This window comes from Hydra viridissima, unplaced genomic scaffold (genome assembly GCF_058129835.1).
Source record: "Hydra viridissima isolate aposymbiotic clone 2 unplaced genomic scaffold, HvirCarnegie_v1 scaffold_2, whole genome shotgun sequence".
NCBI classification, from domain to species: domain Eukaryota; kingdom Metazoa; phylum Cnidaria; class Hydrozoa; order Anthoathecata; family Hydridae; genus Hydra; species Hydra viridissima.
The window spans coordinates 6800001-6816840 of NW_028324301.1; the positions used below are offsets into that span (position 1 = coordinate 6800001).

General features: G+C 28.1%; 2 protein-coding genes across 6 annotated transcripts in view; both read left to right on the plus strand.

The window, feature by feature from the left end:
* The window catches only part of LOC145197840 (dedicator of cytokinesis protein 1-like), a 31124-nt gene extending 24428 nt beyond the window's left edge, over nucleotides 1-6696 (plus strand). For 4 of the 5 annotated variants that reach the window (XM_090077158.1, XM_090077160.1, XM_090077161.1 and 1 more), the window contains exons 40-59: nucleotides 286-362; nucleotides 441-529; nucleotides 997-1168; nucleotides 1251-1291; nucleotides 1440-1530; nucleotides 2126-2245; nucleotides 2339-2428; nucleotides 2637-2744; nucleotides 2833-2919; nucleotides 3080-3134; nucleotides 3241-3322; nucleotides 3500-3584; nucleotides 3772-3858; nucleotides 3955-4131; nucleotides 4226-4309; nucleotides 4451-4582; nucleotides 4753-4859; nucleotides 5260-5383; nucleotides 5462-5791; nucleotides 6302-6696. In XM_090077158.1, coding sequence (XP_089933284.1) covers nucleotides 286-362; nucleotides 441-529; nucleotides 997-1168; nucleotides 1251-1291; nucleotides 1440-1530; nucleotides 2126-2245; nucleotides 2339-2428; nucleotides 2637-2744; nucleotides 2833-2919; nucleotides 3080-3134; nucleotides 3241-3322; nucleotides 3500-3584; nucleotides 3772-3858; nucleotides 3955-4131; nucleotides 4226-4309; nucleotides 4451-4582; nucleotides 4753-4859; nucleotides 5260-5383; nucleotides 5462-5791; nucleotides 6302-6355 — 2192 coding nt within the window. In that variant the 3' untranslated portion in view covers nucleotides 6356-6696. Of the gene's footprint in view, nucleotides 1-285; nucleotides 363-440; nucleotides 530-996; nucleotides 1169-1250; nucleotides 1292-1439; nucleotides 1531-2125; nucleotides 2246-2338; nucleotides 2429-2636; nucleotides 2745-2832; nucleotides 2920-3079; nucleotides 3135-3240; nucleotides 3323-3499; nucleotides 3585-3771; nucleotides 3859-3954; nucleotides 4132-4225; nucleotides 4310-4450; nucleotides 4583-4752; nucleotides 4860-5259; nucleotides 5384-5461; nucleotides 5792-6301 lie in introns of those variants that run through there. The other variant, XR_016449440.1, reaches the window with a different exon arrangement.
* Nucleotides 6697-7496: 800 nt separating this feature from the next.
* On the plus strand, nucleotides 7497-11350 carry LOC145190101 (uncharacterized). Its single transcript, XM_080066878.2, has 7 exons — nucleotides 7497-7674; nucleotides 7817-7909; nucleotides 8197-8291; nucleotides 8459-8616; nucleotides 10287-10396; nucleotides 10525-10716; nucleotides 10974-11350. The coding sequence occupies exons 1-7, from the start codon at nucleotides 7639-7641 to the stop codon at nucleotides 10983-10985; spliced, it is 696 nt and encodes a 231-aa protein (XP_079923004.2). The 5' UTR covers nucleotides 7497-7638; the 3' UTR covers nucleotides 10986-11350.
* The last annotated feature ends 5490 nt before the right edge of the window (nucleotides 11351-16840 follow it).

The following is a 16840-nucleotide window of genomic DNA, read 5'->3' on the forward strand; positions in this document are numbered from 1 at the left end:
TTAACTAGTTTTTGTTTTTCTGAATTTTTATTCGTAAAGATAAATAATTTCCCGAAGCTCAAAAAAATGATTACAAAGTTAAACTTATAATTATAATGACTGAAATTGAATTAAACTTTAATGACTTAAATTTAACTCTGATAATTATTTTCGAGTTTATACTAAATATGAAATAGATAACTATAAATATTTCAAAATAAGGAAAAAAAATTGATGAATAGTAATTTATAGATTTATAGATAGTAAAGTTATAAATTTTATTTTTTTAATGCAAATGAATTTTAGATTTGCGAAGAGCTACTATTCCAATATTCTTTGATATGATTGAATGTGAGTTCAGAACGAGACAGCACTTTAAACAAGTAAACAGGCTTTCTTTTGTGAATTCTTTTCATATTTTGTATGAATCTAATTCACTTTTTTTTTTTTTTTCTTCTCAGGTAGAGACTGAAGTAATTATTCACCTCGATCATTTGGTGGAAACAGGCCTAAAGGGTGATGAAGAGTATAAAGAATTATTTAGCGAAATGTAATGTTTACATTCTTCATCTTGTTCTTTTTATTTTTCTTCTTCTTTTTATTAGACTAGATTGATTAATTTGTTATAGACTAGACTATCTTGTTACACTCAAAATCATAGTTTTAAAAACTAGCATTTAGTTATGTATATTTTAGTTTAAATACTTTTTAAAACATATAAAAGAATAAATGACAAAATAGAAATGTTCAAAAATGTATTTTCAAACAAAAATTTTTATAGAAATATATTAAATAAGCAGGAACTTTAACTTTGATTGAGATTGCCCACAGAGTTGAACTTCACTAAAATGTTTGAAAGTTATAAATAGTTGTATTTCTAGATTTTTCTATCAATTGAATGACTTTTTGTTAATCAATGGTTTTTAAGAAAACCATTAAATTTTTTTTTTCTCATTTGAATTTTTTTTTTGTCAAGTTTCCTTTTTTTTCTTCTTTACAAAGTTTTCTTTTTTTTAGTTTAACAGAGAAGTTCTTACAGCAAAAGTTGCAAAACCCTCGTCTGCATGATTTAGGACTTATCTTTGTTCAAACAATAAAAAAGTTATTGTCAAGGCTGCTAGACTATCGTTCTGTCATTCTCTCTGAAGACAACATAAATAACCGAATGAGCTGCACTGTTAATATACTAGTTAGTTTTTTTTCTTTTTGTTTAATGTGATGTTTTTACTATTTATTTTATTATTATTTTTATTATTTTAAATATATTTAAGAACTTCTATCAAGAGATCAGACGTGAAGAAATGAAAGAAAGGTGATTTTTAAAAGAATTTTTTTGCTGCTATGATTTTTTATTTTAATAGATCTGCAATTTTAGATTTATAAAGTTGTAAATTTTTAATGATTTATAAATTTTTTTTGGTTACTATGTCTAATAATTATGTTATAAACTTATTATTTAGATATTTATATAAACTTTCTGACCTTCACATAAGTGTTGGTAGTTACACTGAAGCTGCTTTTACATTACTGCAGCATGCAGAACTACTAAAGGTTTTTATTTTTTTCTTTATTTTTCATTGTTATTCTAAATTTCATTGGAAAAAATATTTTCACAGAATTATTATGTTTATTTACAAAAATCTGAAATATAATGTTAATTATAAAGTGAGATAACATTAAATTTATTTGTTTAGAAGTCAGGTGAAGCTGCATAATAAATTTTGCATAAATGTATATGAAGTTAAATCTATACTTTTCACAAAGAAACATTTTTCTAAATAAGAAACAAGAATCTGAACAAGATTGTTATTAAATTTATAGCAAATCTTTTATAACTTGATACCAAAAGTTATTTTACCACTTAAAGATAGCATAACTTAGTTTAACAATCAAAAGTGGTTTGTAAATTGTCATTACAAATAACTTTAGATTTGGTTTTTGTTTTAGATTTCAATTTATTGTAATTGTCATTACAAATAACTTTAGATTTGGTTTTTGTTTTAGATTTCAATTTATTGTAACTAATCCAGTATATTATGCAAAAATCTTATTTCTTCATTTAACAAAGGTTCAAACTAATAAAATAGTCATTTTTTATTTGCATATATATTTACATATTTATATACTGATATATTTATATGTTTAGTGGTCTGATGAAACTCTTACAAACAATAATATCACTTCAAATCGCTATCAAGCTAAAACCCATAGAGAGCTTAAAGAAAAGTTATACAAGGAGATTATTAATTTTTTTGATAAGGGAAAGGTACTTAAAATTGTGATTTTGAGTTGTTTCTTGTTATATTTGTTACTTTAATGTCAGATTTAACTCCTCGTTGTTTCAAATTTAATTTTTTAGATGTGGGAGTATGGTATCAATAAATGTAAGGAGCTTGCTTATCAATATGAGTGTGAAACCTATGATTATATTCAATTGAGCGAGATATTGGTTAGTAAATCGTTTTTTACTTTGTTTTGTAATTTTTATAGTAATAATAATAATAAAAATAGTAATAAAATTAGTTACAAGTAAGTTATAAGTAGTAATAAAGTTAAGTTATAAGTTACAAGTAGGTTAATAAAGATTTTAATATAAAAAAAAAGTTGTCTGTTTCTTATTTTTTTTTTTTTTTTTTTTTTTTTTTTTATTATTATAGAAAAAAGAAGCAATTTTTTTTGAGAACATTATTAAGACAGTGGTACGACCAGAACCTACATACTTTAGAGTTGGTTACTATGGTAGAGGGTTTCCTACCTTTCTTAGAGTAAGAAATATTTTTTTATTGAGTATTTTGCATTTTAGTTTTTAACTTTTTGTTATTTAATGTATTTTTTTTTTTTTTTTTTTTTTAGAACAAGGTATTTGTTTACAGAGGTGATGAGTTTGAAAATCTCAGTGACTTCTCTATGAGATTAAAAATTCAGTTTCCAGGAGGTCAAGTATGTCCTTTTTTATGTTTTATTTTGAATCAATGTAAAGTATTTAAAACTTTATCCCCTTGTAATGAATAACATTTTATCCTAATAAATTTTATGGTTCAAATCTCTATTTATTTATTTATTTCTGTTTGTAGAAAGAGATACTTTTGTTTATTTTTAGTTTCTTAAATCATTAGAACCACCTGGTCCTGAAATCACTGAATCAATTGGTCAATGTAAATTGCTTTTATTTATTGCAATATTTTTTAAACTTTGAACTTTTGTTTAAAAAACATTTTGCAAAGAAACTGCATAAAATTACAAATAATTATTTTTTAAAAGCAATTCAGGTATGTAAAGTGGACCCAAAACCAGTTGAAAGAAGAAAATTTCAAGGCAAACCTATTGCAGATCAAATCAAAAAGTAAATTTTTGACATTCTATATAACCATTTACATGGTTATTTATGACATTAAAATGACCATATATAGATGTTTCTATCATAAACTTCTTTTTATTAACTTGCATAAAATTTTATTTGAATTTATAAGATATTTAATCAAAATTTAATGTATAATTTTATATATCTGTTACATTTCAGATTCTATGAAGTTAATGATATTAGTGCCTTTGCATTAAGTCGACCATTTCATAAAGGTGTTAAAGACAAAGATAATGAATTTGCTGTAAGTTTAACAACAACCAGCTAATTGCTTTTAAAATAAACACAAATATGCATCAATATATGTTTTGAAGAAATGTTTATTTAATGTATTGCACTTTTTTTACTTTATGATTAGGTATTGTTATTATTGTTGGTGTTGTTGTTGTTAATGTTTTTATTCTTAAATTATTATTGTTGTTGCTTTTTAGACTCTATGGATTGAAAGGACAACAATGAATACAGAATACAGTTTTCCTGGAAAACTTCGTTGGTTTGAAGTTACTAGTGTAAACACGGTAAATTTTTTGTTTATCATTTGCTTACGCTATTAGTTATACAATCTCATATTGTCAAAAATATAACTTCTCTTAGTTAAGTAAATTTACATATAGGTGGAGCTTTCTCCGATTGAAAATGCTGTTGACACCCTGCACTCAAAGAATAAAGAGCTATTGACTCTCATAAACCAGTATATAGCTGATAACTCCATAAATCTTTCTCCTCTAAGTATGTTACTTAATGGTGTTATTGATGCTGCTGTCATGGGAGGAATATCTAATTATGAGAAGGTTTCACAATAACTTACAGTTTATTTGTACATTTTGTATCTTATCATTGTTTATGTTATAAACAGACTTATTATTTTTCTTGTTTTATTTTAAGCTTTTTTTCACCAAAAATTATATGGCTGAACATCCGGAGCATCATGAAATGATAGGGATGCTAAAAGAAGCTATTGTTGAGCAGGTTAGTTTGTGTCAGGTTTCATGAAGTTGTATTTTTTTTGCTATAAAAATATAACTTCATGAAAAAAATGAGCAATTTTTTTCATCATTTTTCTATTCTGTTTATTCATTTTAGTAATGTAAAAAAAAATTACCGTTTAAGGTTGAAATTTGTGAAAAGGGTCTACAAATTCATAAAAAGCTTGTTACAAAAGAACTGGAACCGTTTCATAATCAAATGGAGTTAGTTTTCAGAGAAAATAAAGCTAAAGCTGCTCCTTATAAAAAGTCGCACGTACGTTTTGTTATTAAACGGCTCATAATGTTAGCAATTTGAATGTAACTCGCTTTGTGTTTTAGTTTGGCTTGATTTTTTTTTTACAAGAAAGCGAAGTTAGTTTTTTATTTAAAAAAAAAAAAAATGCTAACAGTCTCAATTTGAATTATTTGACTTGTTACATTTAGATGATTAGATCGGGAGCATTCACTCACAGCACCAAAGATGTAAGATCAGATAGTGTAGTTCTTCCTAAAACACGTGCGTTTTCAGAAATGGATTTATCGAATGAAATGTGAGTTGTTAAAATGCTAAATGTGTTCCACTAGAAAATGTTTTTCGTTGTTTGTTTTTTACTTCTTATTTTGCCGTTTTGCTTATTTAATCGCACTTGTTGTATTTCATATAAAAAAAATTTAGATGAATCTATAACCAGAAGAATTTTACCGAAAAAAAAATCTGTGCAAAAAATGCAAATAGTCATTTTGATAATTGGACAAACCATTAGTTAATTTAGATTTATTTAGATTATTACCGTTTTTTAATTTTTGCTGACCAATTTAAAGTGTCAGCTCCCCTTGAAAACAAATTGGCACTGAAAGTAGATTACTTCTTAATCAACTCCGACTATTTATATATTATCTTAGTTATTTATATATTATATTGACCAGCATGTCATTTCCTTTAATAACCAGCAAATCTCTTCATAAACGAAGAACGACTGTCGATCAGCGTAAGCCAAATGAATTGATGAACAATACTTCGTCAACTATGCCTTACGAGAATAGAAATGAAAATTGGAAAGCATCAAGTCCTCAGGTTTGTAAATAACCAGTATTATTTGGATGTTATTCTGTGAAAATTTAAAAGAAAAATATTAGCATCTTCTTTTTTTAGAACCCTGTGCCTTTTCCTTCAAAACAATTAGTTGTATCACCTCTTTCTATATCTTCATCAAATGAAGATGTGCCTCCTGCTTTACCTAAAAAAGTTCAAAGTTTTCTTCAGAATCTTTCTGACATACCTCCGCCTCCTCCTAAACCTATGCGTATTTTGCATCCTCATCCAGCTACGTTCACCCCTGAATCAGTACAAGAGGATGAAGAAGTCGAAGGTGTAAAAGATGGCGAGGAAGCTGACGATGATGAGGAAGTTCCGGATCTTCCAGCAAAGAAATCAAATTTATCGCATGATTTCAATGTGCAAGAAATTGAGCTACTTGAAGAGGTTGGTAATTTAATAATGATATATGTAACAGAGCCGTAGCCACAATTTTGATATAGGGAGATAGGAAGGGGGGCCTGGTGGCTACGTGTAATAATATAAAAGGCATTACTAGACGTTTACTCTTAATAAAAAAATTCTGCAAAAAATGAAGGCAGCATATTTTGTCGGATTGCAATTAATATATTGATCATAAATTTAATTATAAAATTTCTTAAAAATTAAGTTTGATTTAATTTTTGTATATTTTTTTTTACCCCAACAGATTGTTAGTTTGAGCGCTGTATTATTTGCGCTGTATTACATTTAAATGCACCAAGTTTTTTAAAAAAATATTAAATGCAATAATTCTCCGTTGGGAATAATGCAACGTTAAATGAAGCAACAACAAAACGTAAATATATTCTCTAGGGAGCTTTCAAAATGAATTTAGTTTCTTACAAACTATTTCCTGACCTCGTTAACTATTATTTTATATATTTGTAAGAGGATTTTGATTTCTTAATTTTATAGGAATTGCCGCCTCCACCTGTTCCACCGCGAACTAAAAGTTCAGAAGTTTCATAGCAATTAGGAAGCTTTTAAATATATAGCATCATTTGTATTTTTTCTTTAAGCAATTTTGTAAATAGTTTTTAAGTAGATTTGGATTTTCAAATTTCTGATTTATCTTAGTTACCACTCAGTTCTAAGCTGCAAGTGGCCCTGACGAAATGTTGTCTACAAGCCTTCTTATAATTTTGACGCTTTTTTTTGCTGTATAATATTTTATATTAATCACTATTTTTGGTTTTTTGTATTTTTGCTATTTGTAAAATGACTATAAATTCATTTTTAAGACACTTTGATATATTTCTATATTTGTATTTAATTCTTTAATTTTCTTGACATAAAACAACAAAACATTACGTTTGGTTTTTTATAAACTTAAAAACGGTTTTATCCACGCATTTCAGTTGAATTAAGCCTGATTTAAAATGTATACCGGCGTAACAATATTGCAAGACAAACTTTTAATTAGATGTGATACTTGTGAATTCAGTAGTTTATTCGAATCGACCATCCGTCTTCTAAAAAAGCTTTTAACATCCCTTTTTTTAATCAAGATTATCCGATGCTCTTAAAATTTCCTCAGCGTTAATAACTGTCTGAAAATGATAAACACTCAGTATATTTCGTAATTATACTATTGATAAATCTGGGCTCTTCGTAACCTTAGGTACAAAGTAATGAACTAAACAAGCTCATTACTTTGTATATAATCTTATGAAGGAAAATGTTCTCGGTATAAATCAAAATACTTTTCAAAAAATATATCAAGAAATAGATTTTCAACAAATCACGTTTTGTTAACGTTTAATTTTTTTTAGAAATTTTACTTAGAAAATATATAAGGCTCATTGAAGACTGGAATTATACCTAGTCCGTTCCTCCCCGTAAAAGAAAGGTTTTACAGTTATTTATTGAAAATTGTTTTGCTAAACGTCTAACATTTCACAGAAAATTGTTTTAGTTAATACAAGTTATTAGGTAATATCATCTGTAATATTCACGTGACTTTGCAAACTCGAAGCGTGTCTATTTTTGTGAGCACGAAAAAAGACACTTTCGCATGCAATAATAACTTTTGCGGATTGCGATTGGATAAATATGTGATTAATGCTTTCGAATAAAAACTGTCGGTAAAAGAGTCTGAAGAAATATTTTCGTGCCAAACGGTTTCGCTCCATCAAAAATTGTATAAAACACGCGAACTTATATCTACAGGACACAATTTCGAATATCGTCGAAATAGCGTATTTTGTTTATGTTTTTGTTTTAGTATCCAACAGTTTTAATTAAATTTTTTTATGTCGTCTCTAATGTCGTCTCAAGGCCCACTAAAGGTAATTTTATTGTTTTTTTCTAGTATTGTTTTATGTCAACGGTTGTTTATTTTGGCGCCATGCATTAAATAATGCATTTTTTCAAGAATGTTTTTTTTTTTTATTGTTTCTTTAATTAAATTCTAAAACTTTACCTGCAAAGGCTATTCATATTCAAGTTCCAGTTGGCATTCCCACTCCTGATGGTGGATTGGAAATCCCGAACCGTGTTTTCTTAGGTGGTATCCCAACTGAGGTATCTAGTGTAGTTAAATACTTTTTTCTTAATGTCGGCGTTTGGTTTAATTACAAGCAGCGAATGATAACGAATTAAGTACCAACTTCTACATCAATCTTAAGTAAAAAAATTGCATTTTTAGATAATTTATATATATATTTAGAGATTCGAAGTTTCATTAAAAAAATTGCAATATCACAAATAACGGCAAAAGTTGCCTAGGAGCGGCAATATTCTGAAGCTGGTTTTGTTTGTGTTTTTATCTTACATCGGTTAATTTAAGAATACTTTTTTAACAATTTTAGACAACAGAACTGGAGCTGGAGTTATTTTTTTCTGACTATGGGTTAGTTAAAGATGTGCGAATTGTAACTGACCGAGTTACCGGCGAATGTAAAGGGTAATTTTTATTCCGCTATAGAGAGCGAGTTAACGCGTTGTTTAAAAAAAGTTCTTTTTTATAAGTTCGATTATTAATTTCGATTTTTAAAATGTTTCCGATGATATCATTTAAAGCAAGGGAGAAAAAAAAAATCACTATATTGTTTCAAATTATTTTCATTTCAGTTATGGATTTGTTACATTTGATGAAAATGAGGATATTAATGAACTTGTAGTTAAGAAATCAATTAATATGAAAGGAAAAAAGCTACGTGTGAGGAAAGCTATTCGACGAAACGGCTCCCAATTTAATAGTTCCGGAAATTCTAGCGAGTGTTCCCCAAGTGAGTTTTGATTTTTACTAAGCATTTAATGCAATTAATCATTTTTTCTATCTTAGAAAAATTAAGATTAAAGTAAATAATTGGAAGATACCAGCGGGTGAAAGTGTTATGTGACAAAAGCTTATTTATAACCAAAAATATTAATACATAACATCTTCATTCACTCTTAAACTCGTTTTTCTGCTTCTTTTTATACTAAGTTTTGTGTAAAGTACCGCTACATAATACTTTTATTAAATTATAAAAGTAAATTTTTGCAAATATGCGATATAACACCTTAATCAACTTATGTCATCGATTGGTTTGGAAATTTAGCTTGGCGTTTTTACCAGTTATTTTGAACTTTATTGATATCTGAATTTTTCTTTTCCTAACAAAAAGCGACAGAAATTTATATTTATAAATGATATATCCCCAGTGATTACGTCTGCTTACATTTGTTACACTTCGTCTGTAAATCATCTGCCAAATACTTAGCCAATATGCAAAGTAAGAAATTCTCAATAATTTCGGCTCTCTCCTGTCTTGAACATCACGAATTAATAAGCAATAAGTAATGAAGTAATTAATTATTAATGATAAGTAATAATAAAATAGTTAATAAGTAAAATAAAAATAATAAGTAATGAAATAGTTAAGAATTAATAAGCAATGAAGTAATAATTTATACGTAGGAAAACGTTGCGTAATGCTCTTCAGCGTTGCGTAATGCTCTTCAGCAATATTAGGAAATAGATCCATTCTACCGTGGCGTGACCTAACAAAGTCCTAATTTAAGAAATAACAAATTTCGTATATATAAAAAAACATTTAGAGAAAAAAATTTAGTTATTTTAACTAACTAGATATCTAGACTTTCTTAAGGCATAGGACTTTGGGCGCTACTAAACTTTCTTCCCCCCCCCCCCCCTCCTTTTTTTTTTATGATTGATTATGATAGAGAATTTTATGCTGATTCAGAAAAATATAAAAACACGGACCTGAAAATCAACGGAAAGTGCTCTAATTCGAAGTCAAAGGTTGTAAAAAATCCCACTAAAAATCCTAATATTCGCCATTTTGAGAATAAGAAGTTAATGATCTTTTAGCTTACAAAAGCTATACATTCGTAGCAAGGTTTTTACGTTAAAAAAGTCGTTAAACTATGTTTATCTTGTACAATTTTTTGTGCTATGAAAATAGCCGTTTTTTGATTTATTAGAGAATAAACTGTAATGCAAGTAATGTACTTTCGTAATAAATTTCAAAAAAGAATTCAACAGTTTTGTTTCCTAAAAGAAGAACTTTTGAAATTTAGTTCATAATTGTTTTATCACATGTTAAATTTATAAAATGTAACCCTCAAACCGTTTTCTTAATAAAAAAAAAAAAAAACCAGCGTACAATACAATAATAGTTATTTATCAATTTGTCTACATTCTCACATTCTACGTTCAACCTTTATTTGAAATTCTTTGTTAGGTCACACCACGGTATTTAATTATTATTTGTGTCAGCAGGTCTTGCTGATCGGCTTTTAAAAAACGATAGAATTTTCGTATTTAAGTCGCTAAAATGTTTAATTCTATTTTTACTAAATATATTTAAAATCTGTTTTTTCTCCTTATTAATTTAGCTATATTTTGAAAGATCGCTTTTTTAATTTTACAACTAATTTATCATTCTTATAGGCGGTAGTAACTCACCACTTTCAAAGGGCTTTGATGAAAATGATCATCAGTTTCTGTTGATTCCTCAACAAACAAATACGTCTTCTCAATATCCTGTCTTATCCTCGCATGTAAGTTGAGTTGTTTTTTTTTCTTTACTTAATATTAGTAATTTTGTTAGTTAATATTAGTAATTTTGTTAGTTACATTAGTAATTTTGTTAGTGAAAGATTTTCATTTGGTTTTTGTTTTTTTTCAGATGTTGTATCCTACAACCTCTCATATACCCCCTTCACCAGGTGGTCTACCTATGACAGTAGCACCTCGTATAATTCCGTCACCTCATGTAATTGCTGGAACGCAGCCTTGCCATCCTTCTGTTATGTATCCAGTTTATTACTTTCCTTGTGTGAACCAGCAAATGCAAATGAACTGCTCGATGTTTCAGCAGGTATTCTATTCCCTGATGATATTCCAGATATCTATTTTGTTTAATCTTGTTTCCCACTTTTGGAATTTCCCTGAGAATATTGCTCGTGAATTGTTACTATTTTTCTATTGTTCTGGACTTAAATAATTAAAATAGTTTCTAATTTGAAAACTGGGGGAATTTTCCTGCGGGCGCCCATCTTTGCTCCTAAATTCAAACTGCAGTGAAAATGTGTATTTCTTTTGACATAAGAAAACTCCAAAAACTTTTATTTTTAGATGACGATTTAGAAGATTTTAGACAGATGAAGGATTTTTATATAGTGCTCTCGAGTTTTCGGCAAAGCTATTATATTCTTTCCTGTATAAATAACTTTTAGATTTATTAGCTAAATAAAGCGAAATTTTTTTCATTTTTATTCAGTCTATTTGTTTAAAGATATGTCTGTTTGGCATTTGCTGATTTATTTATAAATTTTTAGATTTTTTTTACAGCTATAGATTTTATTTCTTCGTTGTTTTATGGCCGAAAACTTTCATTTTTTTTATTTAGAGTTTATATATGCATAGAGTTATATATAATGATGGCAATTGAACGGTATTGAAATATTTTGGACGGCAGATTTTTTTTATTTTTCAGAAAATACATTCACATATATTATTAGTCTTTACTTCTGTTGAATCTTACAGAATATCATAAAGTTATTTTCGTTTTTATAAAGTGAATTAACTTTTTTTCTGTAACAGTGATGATTACAAAATATAATTGTGAGACAATACAATAATTGTGAGACCAACAGTGTAACTTAGTTAACTTCTTTAAATATTACCTATAGCCTTATAATTAAGTCTTAATGAGAAAATTAAATATTATCTAGAGCCTTATAATTAAGTCTTGATGAGAAAATTCGAAATGATAAATTAAATGTAGTTTTCAAAAAATGCTAAATCCAAAAAAAAGAAAGTTCTAAAAGCAATACTGCAGAACTGCATATATTTACAGTTGAAGGAAAAATGGATCAGTTGTAGAACAGTTTAAACACTTAACTAAGAAATCCATTAAGTTTGAAAATTTAACATGACTAAGATCAGTTTCTTTTAAGTCTTCCGTTAATGTAATAAATACATTAAATAAAAGTTGCCAATTTTATAAAAGTGTGTGGATATATTTCAAAAGAAATATGTACACACACTTTTATAAAATTGGCAACTTTTAATAATACAATGAGCTAAACTAAAAATAATACAATGAGCTAAACTAAATAAACTGTCTGTAGTATGCTACTAAACCCATGCGTAATAAAGATATCAGCGAGTAAGTTGGGCTTATAACTTACATTTTACTTTTTTGTTTGCTACCTTTTAAAAAAGAATATTTCGTAATAACTTTACAGCGCTAGAAATAATTGCGATTAAAAACGTGACAATTTCCAATTGAGAAAATCCAATCAAAGCATTACGGAGTTAGTTTTGCTTTTCGATAATTTTAAATATAATAGAAAAACTTTTAGTAGAGCTTTTAGTTTTAAATATAAATTTCTATTTTAGTAACTTTTAAAAAGAATTATTTATAAGTCTATATTTCTCTAGGTGATTATTCTTAGAGGGTGAATTTACTTTATATTAACTTTTGGTAATAGTGAATCATAAAACTTATTGTAACTTGCCTAATTACTGTATTTGGCTTTATTTTCCAATAAATTTTTCAGCTGATTTTATATAAGATAACAAAATTCCAAGATTGACAAATTTCTATGTAAGAATACAAAATTAGGACTGAAAATTAGGGCATCTAGAATTGAACTTAAAGGTTTGATAATCTTTATTCAATTTATAGGTTCTAGAAAAAACCCCTGAAAAAAAAAGTCCCTTGTTAAAAACAGCCCATGTTTTAAAAAAGCAATAAATTTTGACTTTTACCTTCTCTTGAAAACCTAAACCAAATGTCAAATTAAGACAACCGGAAAATAAGACAAATCAAAATTTAACTAGTGTTAACAAAAACAACATCTATACATCATAAATATAATCTCACCAAATTATAAAAAATGTAATTACCAAAGAAGAAATATTGCCTTCATAATTTGAAAACTGAATACTAATTTTTTTTTTATATAAGAAATTAAGCAAAAGGGCCAGTACTAAAAAGTTTCTTATCTTAAAGATACTTTTTTACAACTCTAGTATTAAAAGTTTCTTAAGAGTTTCTAATGTATCAAAAGAGAGAAAAAGTAAATAAAATGCAATTTGGGCTTCTAGTATTAGTTTCTTACAAACACGTTTCTTATAAAAAAAAAAACGTTTATAAAATTATTCTTAATCCATCATGATATTGTTAACTATAAAGTAATTATAAAAAAAAGCTGGGCGTAGCTAAACAGTGTACTTACTTGCTACTGCAACAGTTAAAGATTTTAACTTGTACAATATTAGTTTCAATAAGATTGTATTGCATACATAAAGATTGTATTGCATACATAAATGAAATCTAGTTCCAGACTGTGCGCTTGCTCAAAGTAATGTGAGAATGTGTGTAAAAACCCCTCAATCTAAATTATCGGATGAGAAAGAGCATGGATACAACTATCTGGCGTGGATACAACCCATTTTCTAAAATTTTGAATTATAGATATAACAAATTTAGAAGATGTGGAAATGGTGGTTTGTTAAACTTTTTATGTAAGGTAATGTACTCATTGCAAAATCTAAAGCCATTTAGAAGATGCGGTGTCAAAATAATCCCGAATCCGTGTTATATGTAGGGAAACTTGTTTTAACATTAGGGCTCCGAAAGTCAATGTAAAAGTATATTACTTATGAAATTATAATCAATTGCCAGAATTTTTAGGAAGAATATCATTGCTCTAACTTGCAAAGACCTCTAATGTTTCTGAAAATGGCTGTTTTGCACCAACTGGCAAAAAATTTGTGTATGCGTGAGTAGGTGAAAGCACTAATTAAATCTAAATAAATTGAAAACGAAAATTTTTAGAAGTTATTGCGATATTACCTCAAAAGAAATAATTCCTGAAAAAGTAAAATACTTGGTACGTCTAAATTTCGTCCTCATCTTAATTTCTTATTGAAAATTTTAAAATACTTTTCCTTAAAACTCGGTCAATCTTGCATTTACATAGTTTGTTTCTATAAGAAATTAGACTGCAAATTGAAGATATATTATTGAAGCCTGTAAAATAAACCTAAAATATACCTATTGCAGAATGTTGAGAAAAATAAAGTAAGTATTAAAAAGACTGCATCTCTGTATTAACCGTGCAACACTGGTGAACCATTTAAAGAAGCAGTATTGCAGAAATGTTGGTCGAAATATATTAATAATATTTCTTTAAAGATTGGAAACCTTTTTGGCATTTGAGACTTGATGGAAGGATTTAGCCAATTTTAACGAATTAGTCAATCGTTGCCAACTAACAGAACATATGCCTGCAATCCTACAGTTGAGGGTTGTTACTTGTGAAGCTCACAGTATTTATCCGCTGTACACTCCGTATGAATTATATACTCAAATATCTCCTGATGAGAAAGCTTTAACTTTAGGGCTTTTAAAGTTGAAGGACCAAATGCTTTTTCATCGGAAGTTTTTTTCCTGAAAACTTCAAATTTATTCATTTCACTAGGTTTAGCATGATACACAAGATTGAGGGGAATTATTATTATGATGAAATCATGATGCAAAGATTCAGTGGCTTGTTCAGAGAACATTCCAAGAGGTTGGTTATGGTAAATGATGAATTGGCTTACTTGAAAAAAAACTGTATGTACCATGGGAGTGATTATTGCTTCATGTCGGAACATCTGAACTCTTAAATTTTTTCAGAATAGTTTTCTAAGAAATAATTGCCAAACCAAAAGTGAACAGCAACATCAAATTTAAAGTCTGTTTTGATGAACGGGAATGTCAAGAAGCAGTATTGCCTTTCTGCTATTTGTTGAAGTAAGTCTACATTCTTCAAAAGTTTTTTGCAATTGTTGGCAGTGAATTGCCCACCATGATACTGCTGTTGCTAAATATTCAACATTTAAGGTCAATCAATTTCAATAAAAATAGAAAATACATAATCTTTTGGTTGCCATTATGACATTAAGTTGGATTTGAGGTTTTGATAATGTTTAGCTTTTTTCTATTTTGAAACACAAAACTGAAAAAAGTAAGCACCGTTTTTTAAAAAATAACACAATTAGAAATTGAAGCAAGGTATTTCAAATTTTCAAAATCAATTTTTTTCCACAGATAACTATGAATGATTTTAAAAACTGTATCATCGTGATCCTATATACTCGTACTATCATACTCCGAAAAATTTTTTTTTTGGGTCGGAAAATTGATTTAGTTTGCTCCCGATGACACTGTGCGTGATCACATTTACTGCTTTAATTTCCAATTAGGTTATCTCAACTTTAAGCTTAATCTTTCTGGATAAATGTTACACATTGAAAGATTTAGCTCTAGATAAAAATCTGGAGGGTTGTTGACTTGGTCCCTAAAAATTTGCTCGGTCAAAAATTGTTTTTTGAGGTCACAATGTGTTTTCAAAGCCAAAGTATGTTCTTCAATTATAAACTAATTGAAGATCTTCGTGCTGAAAAAATCTTTTTATATCCTGAATAATGCGTAAAAACAAAAAAGTTAAACTGTGGTAAATTTGACACTTTTTCTTAAGTAACTCACAGAACACATTAGCATGTTATTTAACATATAAGTATGTTATTTATTCAAAGTGTGTTTATAGTAAGAATAGAGTTTGGGAATGCCATTTTTATTGGGATTGCCATTATTATTAAGTATTTTGGTGTTTCGTGAAATATTTTCGTTAATTGGATTGTTTTGCTAACTTGCTCAATTTGAACTATAGCAAAACTTCTGTTTCAGGTATGACAAGCTACAAGTATTTGTCAATTTAAAGCCGTTAATGCCATTTCCACACTAATTTTGTAACTCTGCCTGCATGTTTCTGAAACATTAACATTTTTCTAGAATGGGGAAACTTTGACATGATGTCAATCTTTAATGCAGTTTGTTAAGTTTGTTTAAATTGCTATAATTTTGCTCTTATTAAATTCGAGCTTAATGTCACACTAATTCAAATGTGTGGTGTATTTTTGTCCAGTTGTGGTTTAAGAGAGATTTTTTTGAACATATCAGCAACCAGAGGGTGCCAGGAAGTACGGGTATTCAGCGGAGACCATGAAGTGTGCAGTGTTTAGCATAAAAGAAAATGAGATGAGCATTAAGAAGGCTGTTTTCCTTCAAAAGGTCAACAGAACCACACTGATTAACTATTTGAAGGGTTACAGAGTGATCCAGTTGATAGACCAACTTTACTAACTAACGACGAAGAACGAAAAATGGTCCACGCACTCATTAAACTTAGTATATGCATGTAATCCAGCTGTAGTGAATGACTTTTTTGAAAACCTTACATCAGTATATAAGCATCTGGGCTTGAACGGGAAGCCTCAGAATGCTTTTAATATCGATGAGACAGGTTTGAAGACAGATATCGGCAGTCAAATGATGTTCCAGATTATTTTTGCATTTACAGGGTATCTTAACAAATCTTCATTTTTCTTATACCAAATTTACAAGGAAAACCGAAGTAAAATAATATTTTATCAATCTGCAAGTCTAAAGAATAATATAGATTTTCAATAAAACATAGTTTTCGATCTAGATTTTTTATTATCATTATTATTTTTTTTCATAATTTTCCATCCAATTAACCGTTAGATTGATTGGTTTTATCTATTTTAAGGCTTAATGCAGAAAAAGAAAAAGCCGCACTCGGAAATGCTGAATGTGTGTTGCTAAAAGTAAAAGAAAAGGAGCCCCTCGTTTTCACAATTTTTTACATTAGAAATTAAGGGTTTGGTTTGAAGTGACGGAATTTACCCGACAAAAACGTAACCTAACTTTGGTACTCTGTTTATAAAATATAGTAGCTAGAGCTTAACAATTTTTTATTGTTTAGTAATCTCTTGTAAACAAACCATATCAACATATAAATAGTTTAAAGTTGATTAAGTTTTTTTAATCAAGTACCTTGGTTAACATCGTCATTAGTAATACTAGTGCAAATAAGTTGAGTCACACGACCGTTACCTCAGTTTAGTAGAAAATTAGTGTT